Source organism: Volvox carteri (assembly GCF_000143455.1).
Source record: "Volvox carteri f. nagariensis unplaced genomic scaffold VOLCAscaffold_25, whole genome shotgun sequence".
Classification (NCBI taxonomy): domain Eukaryota; kingdom Viridiplantae; phylum Chlorophyta; class Chlorophyceae; order Chlamydomonadales; family Volvocaceae; genus Volvox; species Volvox carteri.
This window is the reverse complement of record NW_003307568.1, coordinates 642,418-653,998: the sequence shown is the minus strand read 5'-3', so window position 1 is coordinate 653,998 and position 11,581 is coordinate 642,418. Positions and strand designations below refer to the sequence as shown.

Here is an 11,581-nt window from a genome sequence, read left to right as displayed (position 1 = left end):
AATCTAGGCTGGTCCCGTAGTGGCGCTTGCAAATACCCCTAGCCACCGTGTCCCACGGAAACCAAGTTACACCCTAAAAGTTGTAACTGGGTTCCAATAATATGCATTTTTTGGCATCGATAGGCTTTTGGCCCCATTTGAAAATGTGCGGAGTCGTCAGCTTTCGTACGGATCCTCGACGTCGCAGTCGTGGGCTATGCGATCAAACAAAGCACCATTAGTTAGAGACGATGAACACACGATTCCATGCTACGTAATGACCGTGCCGTTGGAACGGGGCTTGAGTTGGAGCTGTGTTGGCGGAAGGACGGCGGGTGAGCGCAAGGATATAGTCACCACACTCGTACAGCGCAGTAGCGCATCAATCAACCTCATACAGCTTATCGACGGTAGTGTATAATATTGAATGTACTAAAAGTCTTCGTTCGAGCCATGTATGCAAAGCTGGAGATCAGGCTGTCTTACTCTGTTGCGAGGGGTGTAGGACCCCCTTGATCTTTAAAAACGATTGCACGCTAGGACCTTCAAACATATGCATTTAAAAAATATATAGAGCTGTTCTGAATGCCGTCCCTTTCTGGAGTCGTGCGCCAAGAGCTTCGGCGGTACTCGGATAAACTCTGTAAGGCTCTTGCCGGTATCCACCAGCGTGGCCCTGTCACCAAAATTGAACATGTTACCGCAATTTTATCCGAGGTTCATGCGCTGTTTGAGGATGACTTCTTGGACCGCCTTGAACCGTCTGGCTGGATCCAGCCTTTGCTTGAATCCTCGCTCGTCGCCAAGTCCGCGCAGCTTATAGACTGCATCCTACAAACTTATTTTCAAGCAAAAGATGCTGGTCTTTTTTCAGTTGCTGCAGTTAGCGGGGACCATGTCAAACGCTACATCTGGGCACAGCTTGTGGCCCTGGAAATATTGCAAGCAGCTTTCCCAATCCAGTGGGCTGTCCAAGCAGTCCAGATTGAGGCTCTTTCCACTCCGGTGCCACAGCGCCTGGGCGGCCGACTGCTGGAGCACCTCAGCTCCGCGTCTCTCCTGCAGGCCCTGGCCGACGCAACCCGCTTCGTGAAAGAGGAGCTTTGGACGGCCGTCAGCGACGGCAGTGCCAGGGCCTCCCCCATCTGTGACTTCTCCAGCAAAGCAGAGGCCACGACCGATGACACCGCCAGGCGGCGGAGAGGCGTCCTTGACATTTTTGGGCCCCGCTTAGATCGCGTGCTGGGCAACGCTGGCGGCGGCGGCCACGGCAGCGACGCCGCTGGCGCCGCCGGCGCCCGCGTCTTGACGTTCGTGGCCCAGCACCTTTCTTGTCTCTCAGCATCATTCGAGGAGGACCAGTTAACGGAACCCCACGGCTCAGCGTCGATTGTGCCCGCGCTCACGAAGCTCCTCGCGTCGCTTACGGACAGCGGCGTGCTGACGGCGCTGTGCGCTGCCGTACTGTCCGCGCCACCGGGCACCTCGCCGCCGAGGCACGGTGATGCCGTCGCCGACGATTTCACGATGACGATAGCAGAGGTACAGCTGACGACGTGCATGGCGCTGTGGGACATCTCGGCGCTGGTGGCTGCGTACGGCACTCCCGTCGCGGCGTTGCTGGCGGCGCCGGAAGTCCTGCAGCTGCGCCGGGCCGCCCTGGAGCAGGTGGCGGGATCTGAGCCTCCTCGAGCCGTGCAGCTGAGGGAGCAGTCGCTGTTATCCATGACAGGGAGAGCCGGGGCCGTCCGGGGTTCTAGGAACAGTGGTAGCGGCTTCCGTACCAGTGGCGGTGGCGGCGGCGGCGGCGTCCCTGGCAGCGGCGGGGGCGCGTACACTAGCAGTGCACGCAGTAATGGCGACGGCACCTGTACTGGCGGCGGCGATGCTGGTACTCAAGGCGGCGGCGCCGTTAGCAGCGCCCAGGGCGGTCAATGCGGCGGTAGCAGCGCTGGTTGCAGCGGTGGCGGCGGCGCTCATGGCAGTGTCCTCAGCGGCGGCGGCGGCGGCGGCGGCTTCGAAAGGACGACGGCCTCGAGGTGGCCTCTGCTGCAGTGCCGTGCTGTACGGCGCGTATACGCCGCGCGTGGTCTGCAGCTGGTCGATGTCATCCACATTTTGGTTGATGCCGCCGTCGGCGCCGTCAACATGTCGCAAGATTTCGGCGCTCGCGCCGCCTCCACCGCCGCAGAGCAGCTCTTCCCATCGCGTTTCGGCGCCGCGGACCTCACCATGCGGGTATGCCGTGCGTTGTACGGCCACGCGGCGGCCGGAGACCCGAAGCCGATGCCTGGTCGCGGCAGCTCGCCGTGGCAGTCGCCGTACATGTCTGCCGGCGGCGGCGGCAGCACCATGGCGGCCAGTAGCCGCAGTACCAGCAGTGGCGGCACCGGTGGCGGCGGCGGCAGCGGCGGCCTGTCGCTGCAACAACGCATCCAGCTCGCCGACGATGGCTCCTCGGTGGAGATTGCGCTCCGAATCCGGATGCTACATGCGTCGCCGGCGGAGCTGCACTTATGCGCGCCGGCGGTTGTCAGTGTCCGTGGCTGGGTGCAGCGCTTGGCGGCGGCAGCGGCAGCGGCGGCGGCATCTACCGCCGGCTCGACTGCCGCCGCCGGCGCATCCACCAATGCCGCCAGCCAGCCGGGGCTTACGCCGCACCTGGCAGTGGAGGAGGAAAGCCCCGCGCCCTCTCAGTTGTCGTCGCCGAGCTCGGCGGACGGTACGACATTGTACGGCGATGGTAAGAAGAGACTTTCCCCTTAGGTTTTCATGCACGCGAGCTAACCGTATATCGCCCCCGGTATTCACCAAATGTACTACAAGCCAAGGAGAGGAGAAGAACACGGGAAGGCGGTGCAGTGCCACACGGGCAGTGGTAAAACAGGCAGCTCTTTCTCCTCCCATCATTGTACTGCACCTTGCACTGCGAATTCTCTCTTCTGCACCTCCTGCTATACCTTTTACATCTGCACCGCTGCCTCCGGCATCCCCATGCTCCCTCCCGCCCATACAGACCACAGCCCCACGCCATACCCTGCAACGGGCCATGAGGACCACCTAACAAGCCTTGAAGGAGATTTGCAGCAGAAGCAGCGCTGTAGTCCGATGACTGTCCGCGGCGGCGGCGGTGCAGCCGCTGCTGCTGCCGCTGCCAGCCCCGCCGACTCGCCCACCCCGGTCGCCGCCCAAGCGGGGACGCAGTGCTTACCCATTGCCTCAGAACACGGACCCAGTGTCGCCACTGCCAGGGGATCAAAACAGAAAACCAAATCCGCGGCCAGGCGGATCTTCAGCTCCTCAACTGGACAGCTGCCGGGACAGTCGGGCAGCGTCAGCGCGGGGCCGTCGTCCCCAGTACGGCAGTCGCGGCGGCTGTCCGACAGCCTCCGAAGGTCCTTCGAACGCCTGAGGAACTGGGTTTCGTCGCGCCGTTCGCACGAGGCATTTGCGGCGCCGGCAGATTTGGAGGCTGAGGCTGTGTTGCCCGTCCGGGTGCTGACGCCGCTACGGCACGGCAGCGCTCCTGGCGGCAGCGGCGGCGGCGTCGACGACAAGTCGCGGCCGAGGATGCAGACGGTGCCGTCGGCCTTGCTGCACAGCGACTCCGGCGCAGCGACCCCACATGCGCAGAAGTACTTGCTGTCGTCGCCCCCGCCGCAGCCCGCGATGGAAGTGGATCAGCAAGTGCCGAGGTCATATCCGGGCACGCCGCCATGCGCGCAGCCGCCGCCGCCACCACCGCGATATATGACGACAACGGCGCCGACAAGCATTGCTCTGGGAACGCCCCCACGACCGCCGCCCAGCAGCGGCGGCGGTGTCGGCAGCAGTAACCGCCTCCGGGCTGCGGCGTCTCCATCTTCCACGTTCGTGCCGTCCCCGTCAACGCGTCTGGCGCCACCCGCTGCGATCGACATCATCGCCCGAGTCCCTGTAGTACATAGCCCAGGTCACGTGTACAGCGTTGGCGGGTATCTGTACGGCAGCAGCGCTGGCGGGTATCCGTACGGCAATAGCAGCAGTACTGGCGGCGGTGGCACCGACCGCCTCATAAGTGGCGGTCGTATTCTTCCTGCGGCCCAAGGACTGAGCTCCCCCGGGGGTATTCCGACATCAACCCCCCCGACATCAAACGGCTTTCAAACGGGTTCTGAGTCGCCGGGGGCGGTGAGGGGATTGGGTATCGCGGGGGGAGCATGCCCCGCGAAGGGCCACTTCAGCGCCGTCGTGGCCGCCACTGCTGCTGCTGCCCCTACAGTGCAGGGCTTGGCGTCGCCAGTGGCGGCGGTGCCGCCACTGCCGGAGGCTCCGCCGCCTCCTCGTCGTCGTTCCGTACTGCGGTCCGGTGTGCTGACGGCGCCGCTGCGGTTGCTGCGGCGGCGGCATCGTCGAGACTTACAGATGGACGCTGAGGTGGGTTCAGTGGAGCAAGCCAAGTAGGCATAGGACCGCAGAAGACATCCCCGCGTGCGGGCGAAATGGGTTGGGTGGTTGAGGGTGAGGGGGGGGATCCTGGGTCCAACGCGTTGACTTGCCGACATACCCCCCGGGCCTTGGGGGTGATGGACGACCCCCGGCGCGGGTTGATCGATGTCTGCCTTCAACTAAAATCGGTATTCTTATTATTGTTTTTGTTACAGGGAGTTGTTATTTTTCGTTGTTGTTTTTCGCGTTTCCTGCTAAGGGCAGTTGAAGGGGTTCTGCTGTTAGGGCGCTGCTAATTTTGCCGCTGAGGGCGTCGCTGAGCCCGGGTGTCGTCGTTTGGTGGACAGCTGTAGCCGTCGAGAACACAGAGCCAGGACAGGATACGTGGGGCAGTGATGCGCAATAGACCAAAACGATGGCGGCAATAAGTTTTAGTTAGGTACAACAGGGGGGGAAATTTATTTAACTCTATTTTCTTCAAGTGCAGCGGTATGCAAAAGGCGTTGTGTTATACGCATGTGCATCGTACGCGCGCCCTTCATGTGCAGCAATGGAGGTTTTTCTTTTCTAAAGGCTGTTTTTTTGGGGGGGACCGCGTACATCATCACCTTTTTCCAATTGTGGCCGGTATCCATGTCACAATGTGGTGCTGCTGCTGGTGATAATTGGGGTTTCGCTGGGGGGGAAGTGGACCAAGCACCAGGGGATAGACGACCCGTAGAAAAAGGTCTTTGAGTTTGGAAGGACAAGCACCTTTTTAATTGTTGTATCTACCTGGCGATATGTCCGACTATCTTGGTGGAGCTGCCGTATTTATCTTAGTGAAATGGACGGGGACCATGGGGGATTGCGCGCTGAAGCACCAATCGCAGCGAGAGCTCGCAGCGGTTGAGCGACAGTGAGCTTCTTGTTCCCACACGGTTTACATATGTTTCATCGGCTGTTCATCATAAGTATCACTATTGTATGTTCTATGACCATCGTGTGCCCCCCCCGGAGAACACCCCCAACCCGCCCTCCCGCATCATCCTGTTTACATACCTCCTCTCGCGGCCCCCGACGACCCTACCGACCTTACCGAACAGAACCCTAAGTTACAGCTGCCCTCCAAAATGTGCACCTGTACGGGTACCTTGGCGAACCTCCTCTCCCGCAGCAGCCCTCCACTTCTCCTCCCGTCCCGTCCCTTCCCTTCCCACTCCTCGGGGCCCTGCGAACGCCCCTGACAATACACTGAAAAGCTGAAGGTCATAAACAGAAAACCGAATGCGGTACATACATACTGGTTACATCATCCTCATCTTGAGGCAACCGCTGCGACCCGCTATGCAGGGCTGCCCTCTCTGGCAGGGCCAGGGCCAGCTCGCACGGACGCTGCGGCTGTAAGTTGGCCCAAATAAAGTAGCTGCGACCATGAGGAGTTGTGGGCACACACAAAGACCCACTTTTGTCGCACAGCCTCAGGACCCTGGCGTTCCCCCCAGCGTCCCCACAACAGCAGAGCTATGCAGCACTCCCGGACAGTTCGGACGGATACAGATACCCTAAAGAAATTAAGCCCCCGAGTGTTGATGATGGCTGTGGCGAGGTGAGAAGTGAGGTGAGCTCTGTTGTGCGCGTGGCATATGTGTGCAGTGGTGGTGCCAGGATGCTGCTACCGTCCCGGTCACCACCGCCGCTGGTGCAGCACGAAGATAGCAACAACAGCGGTGGGGCGGCAGCAGCACCAGCAGCAGCACCAGCAACGTGTTCAGAAAGAAAGAACTCCACTGCATATGGCCTTAGTAGCTAGCTGCCACTCCGCTGAGCCGCAGCTGCAGCGGGTACACCCGACAGGGGCCCGTCAGCACCTCTCTCCAACCTCCCTCAGCCTCCCCTTCCTCGGTGGCGCTGGGGCATTTGGGGCCGATACGAGAGCCATGATGCCGTACTGACTTCCGTACTAAGCACCTTATCCGCATCAGTCATCATCCTGCATGGTCCAATTTAAGTACACGGCATCTTCGCCTGTCTGTCTGTCTGTGCGTAATTTCGTAGTAAAGGCTGTGTCCGGTAATTACCTATCATATCCTCCGCAATCCTCCTTCCCTTCAAAATATATAACCATCTGCAACTTCAACGACATCCTACACCGAACCACCATCTTTCTCATTATTGCCAGCATCGCACCAATCTACCCCATCCCACCCCAGGTAATAACATTAAGAAAAAAAATCCGGAAAGGCATCAGCCGGGACATGCCGCAAACGTGCACCAGGAGGTGGGATCCATGTACATACGAGGAGAGATCTTCGTATTGTACGGGAAGAGGCGGAAGGAAAAGCGTCGTACGATGGAATGAAACGCCTACTACTGGCATCTTATCTTCAAGATCCTGATTCTAAACAAGCATCTAACAATACCTTTCACAGCCACGTTTTTGTGATGTATTGCAAGTACGGCCCTGAAACACATGGCAAAAGAGAGGAAGCATCGCCTCCCCCGCCGACCTCTTGTGATGACGGAGCTGATGACCGTATGTATGTATGTGTCTGTTTGAGAAGCGCTATCCCTAGCGCGGTGACAGGTGTACGGAGAGCTACGACATTCACAAGAGCTGCAACCTGCGTCGGTGAACCCTCCCGCCCACCCTTTCCCTCCTCCTCCTCCCCCTTGACTTCCTTGTCTTTCCCCCTAGGCCATATGCTCCGCTTCCCCTGTTCTCGCATGCGCGCGTAGTAAACCCTATAAGTGTATCCGTCCCTCTGTCTGTCCGTTTGTTTATTCTCCTTCATATCACAACAAGATTCCGCTTCCCCCCTCTCCTCCTCGCATCCTATGGGACGCCTCTACCCCCCTAACAGGAAAAGGACTCCTCTGCCGCCCTGTGCAATCTATCTGGCCCCTTCATGCAACACATATGTATATCGTTGTGCACAGCCCCCCCTCGCCTCGCTACCCTCCATCTGCCGCCGAAGCACCGCCATGCGCAGACATCCCTACAGCTGCGACTACACGCGCTTTCTCGACCCTAACCACTCCCACACCCACGCACATATCGGCGGGGGGTTTGGGCCTGCAACCCCCTCCCCTCTTTTCTTCTCCTTAGCTCAGCTTAGTAGATGATGAGCTTTGCTGACCACAACCAAATCACGAACAGCACCAGCAAGGCCAGGCCGCTGACGGATGCCCACACCGCCACCTGGGGTGGGTGTGCGGAGTCATCATCCCGTACATTGGGGGTTGGGGAGTTGGAGATGTGCGGCTGGTAAGGGGGGGTCAGGAGACGACGACGACGACAAGGACGACAAGGACAAGGACAAACAGCCGCTGCTCAAGATGATAACCAGACACGACAACACAAATGGCCCCGCCCCGCGATGTACGGCATTCATCTACCACATTTCCCTGTATTACTCCAATTACCTTACATGGACCCCCACCCCCCCCACCCTAAATCCACCCCCACCCCCACCCACCCGCATATACACACACGCACACACATAAACCCGCGCCATCCCTCCCACCTATCTTTAGACTTTCCCCCGACCCCACCCCTAATTACCCCACCACCACTACACCACTCACGTCCGTAAACAACCCAGGTGCTTCCTGAAGGCCGCTGTTGAGGTTCATTCCAAACCAGGCCCCCACCACCGTCATCATGGCCAACACTGTCGTACAGGCTGTTAGGATGAGGTCAATGGTGATGAGCTGGTTTCGGTGCTGATCCAGTTTGATGTTGACCAGATCCTCCGTGTCCTTGATATACTCGTGGAGGGTCTGTGTGCGTGTGTATGTGTATGTGTTTTGGGTGGGTGGGGGGAGGTGGGCGGATGTTGGGGAACAGATGCCGGCGCTGGGGCTGGATGCTGATGTGGATGTAGATGTCAGGGGCGGGGGAAATACATTGGGATGCGATCGAAGGTATGGGAGGTTTGACTAGGGTGGTAAAGCAACGCCACCTCACATAGAGTTGCACGTACTCGTGTAATCATCTTAACACCAAAACCTGAACGACACAGTGTGCTGGCAGCAAACCCTACACACACATACATACATACAGCCGCACACTCCCCTCCCCCGCCCCTCCGCCCCACCTGCAGCTTGTTGTACGTGTTATCTACATGCATGAAGTACGTCTCCAGCAACATCTCCACCACCGCCGTCTCCGCCTCCTCCACGGACGAGTCCGAGGAGGCGGAGGAGGAGGAGCCGCTGCTGCAGCTGCCTGTGGTGCTGACGGTGCTGCGGGCGTCAGCCTGGAGAGGGAGGTCGGGGGGTCAAAGGGGGAGGTCGGGGGGTGGGTCAGGGCGGCCCGCGGCGGAGCACAACGAGCCAGGGAGAGGGCGGAGTGTGGGGGTGTGGTGCGGATGGTGGGGTTAAGAGAACCAGTGGCGAGTGAAGCATGTACCAGAGATAGACAGACGGATAGTCCCGGAGAAGGCAAATGATGCTGCATTTCAAGATATATATATATATATATATATATAATATAATATAATATAATAATATATAATGTATGGGTATATATATATATACCCATACACTATACCCATACACTATATCTTGAACTACTACTACTACTCAAAGAGTCATCACTGGTTAGTAAATATATATATATATATTATTTAAGTATATATATATTTACTAACCAGTGATGACTCTTTGAGTAGTAGTAGTAGTCTTGGCGGCGATGTGGCCATAGCTAGGTTGCGAGACGAGCCCTCCATCCCCCCTCCCACCCCCCCTCACGTTGTTTGCTTGCTGTTGCAACAAGAGCTCTCGCTGCTCCTCCTGCTCGTGGAGCTCCTTGGCCGTCAGGTTCAGGTCGTGCATGTCCGAGTCATCGTCCAGAAACTTCTCCAATACCTGCATGTTTGCGTGTGCGTGCGTGTGTATGTGTGTGTATCTATGTGTGTGCATCACATCACATCACATCACAGTGCACAATCTTACGTGTTGACAAGCCCCCAACTCCCCACGCCAAAGCTACAGACCAATCCATGGGGGAGGGTTACATCACTCTGGGACGGCGTACCCCACACTACCGCTGTGTTCGCCCTCTCCCCCACCCTCTACCCACACCCACACAAAACCCATGTTTGCACCGCCCCCCAGCGGCCCCCTCCCTCCCTCCCCGTCTCTTCTCACCTCTCGTATGGTCTCCACTCGGGTGGTCAGCCGCACCAGGTTATTCTTGATGCGACGAACTCGCTCCAGGTTGGGGGAGCTGACCTGGGGACCGGTGCGGTGTGTGTGTGTGTGTGTGTGTGTGTGTGTGTGTGTGTGTGTGTGTGTGTGTGTGTGTGTGTGTGTGAGAGGAATGCCCCACCACAGGGGAGGAAGTAGCAGAAGAAGGAAAACACACACAAACATACGCTCCACTTCCCCCCTCCCCTCCCACCTTATTCGCCAGCGCATCCACAGCCGGATAGGCCCCCGCCTCCAACTCCTGAGTCAGGAAGTCCAGGTGACCAGCCATCTGGGGGTGGGAGAGAAAAGGGGAAAGGGCGGGGGAAGACATCGAGCAAGGGGAAGAGGAGACACGATAAACATACATACGACATACATACATACGACAGCCTCTTTCCTCTTCTTCTCCTCCTCCTCCGCGTCCCCTTTGCCCGCCAGCTATGGAGCGCCCCCCAAAAAACCCTAAACCCCTTCCACCCGCGATTCTCCCCTCCTTCCCTCCCCCCTCCTTCCCTCCCCCCGTACTCACCACGTCCAGGCAGCACTCCAGCACCCGCAGCTCGAAGGGCAGATCCAGTCCCAAAGTGGAGGGACCCGGTGCCAGCTTCTGCCGCTCAGCGTCCGTGAGCGACTGTATGTACGTAAGTATGTATGTAGTTGAGGGGGGGGAGAAAGAGGGGCAGGCAGGCGGCAAACGTATACATATATACATACATAGGCTCCCGTCTGAATCGCATCCACGTGGATGAGGCCATGACGCCGTACGTCGCCCGGACGGAGATTATCCCGCACACCACTGTCGGTGCTCTACAAAAAAGGCGACCCCAAGCTCCCCGGCAACTGCCGCCCGATCACACTGCTCTGCTCGAGTTACCGGCTCGTCACCAAAGCGCTGGCAAACTGCCTAGGGCTTTTCCCCCGGGCTTTTCCCCCATCACCCCCGAGCAATCAGCCTTCCCACCCAAGCGCCTCATCGGGGTCAGTGTGCTATTCCTGCGCCACCTGTCCCACCTGGGGCCCCGAGCTGGCTACCCTTTCCCCCCCTTGCGCTTTTTCGGAGGCCTGCTCGCCGGGTGTCGTGGCAGGATATCTTCCCGTTCCCCCCCACTTTCCGACTCAGCCCCAGCGCTATGTAGGGGGGACGCGGACACGTGCGGTGATACCCCCCCCTTGCAGTTGATACCTCCCCTGGACTAGCCCAGGGAGGGAGAGGTGGGGTGCGGGAAGTGGTCTCGGGAGGCTGGTTGGGGTCTTGTGGTGTGAGCTCTTTGCGTTCTTTCTGTTTGAGGCTGTTTGGAGCTTGGTGACCTCCCCAGCCCGGGATGACTCGTCGGGCTCTCGGTCGCCCTGGTCCTAAACGCGCGCTCTTTATGAGGCTTTTTCTGTACTTCCTGGCCGTAGGAAGAATCCCCCGGTGCGACTTCGTTTTTGTTAAGTGACCAGCGGGCCTAGAACCCGTTTAGCAGTAGCACTACCCCCCGTGGGGAAGTATCTCGCCGTATCCCGCGCGGTCTGACCGGGGGCGGAATGCAGCACGAGACTAACCAGCCGTGTGTGTCTGGGCCCCCCGCTGTGTTTCGGCCCTGGGCCCCCGGCTTTTAAGCCCACAGTGCAATCAACGTCGTACATACATACATACATACATGCACATATACATACACAAGCACCTCTTTCAACATCCCCCCCAACCCCAGCCTCCCCTGTCACTCACCTGGTACGACCTGCTCTGCGGCATACCCCCACCCGGGGGCGCAAGACGGCTGGTGACCTCCGTGATGAAGCGAGACACCTTGGCGTCCTCTGGGTTAGGGGGTGTTGTTTAGGGGGGGGTGCGTGAGAAGGGAGAAGGCTGTTGGTAACACTCGCCATCCAGTCCCCAGCTTCCCGCTTCCAATAACCCCTCCCAGCCTCTCCTCCACCCCCCTTCCCCCCCTTCATCCAGTTCCACCCCCAGTCCTCCTCCCCCCTTTCCACCCTCCTCCTTTCCCCCTCCTCCTCC

The 11,581-nt window shown here is 58.9% G+C and overlaps 2 protein-coding genes across 2 annotated transcripts in view; one reads left to right on the top strand and one right to left on the bottom strand.

The window, feature by feature from the left end:
- Window positions 1-564: 564 nt before the first annotated feature.
- Window positions 565-5,793, top strand: VOLCADRAFT_92271 (uncharacterized protein; the record flags this gene model as incomplete). Its single annotated transcript, XM_002951732.1, has 4 exons — window positions 565-1,647; window positions 2,077-2,722; window positions 2,996-4,395; window positions 5,740-5,793. 4 exons carry the CDS (start codon window positions 565-567, stop codon window positions 5,791-5,793), a joined length of 3,183 nt encoding a protein of 1,060 aa, XP_002951778.1.
- Window positions 5,794-7,487: 1,694 nt separating this feature from the next.
- The window catches only part of mrs3 (Mg2+ transporter protein), a 5,713-nt gene continuing 1,619 nt past the window's right edge, over window positions 7,488-11,581 (bottom strand). Inside the window, exons 3-10 of the mRNA XM_002951636.1 lie at window positions 11,294-11,382; window positions 10,112-10,213; window positions 9,794-9,871; window positions 9,541-9,624; window positions 9,142-9,258; window positions 8,487-8,648; window positions 7,975-8,169; window positions 7,488-7,588 (exon numbers count right to left, since the gene is read on the bottom strand). Coding sequence (XP_002951682.1) covers window positions 7,502-7,588; window positions 7,975-8,169; window positions 8,487-8,648; window positions 9,142-9,258; window positions 9,541-9,624; window positions 9,794-9,871; window positions 10,112-10,213; window positions 11,294-11,382 — 914 coding nt within the window. The 3' untranslated portion in view covers window positions 7,488-7,501. The remainder of the gene's footprint in view (window positions 7,589-7,974; window positions 8,170-8,486; window positions 8,649-9,141; window positions 9,259-9,540; window positions 9,625-9,793; window positions 9,872-10,111; window positions 10,214-11,293; window positions 11,383-11,581) is intronic.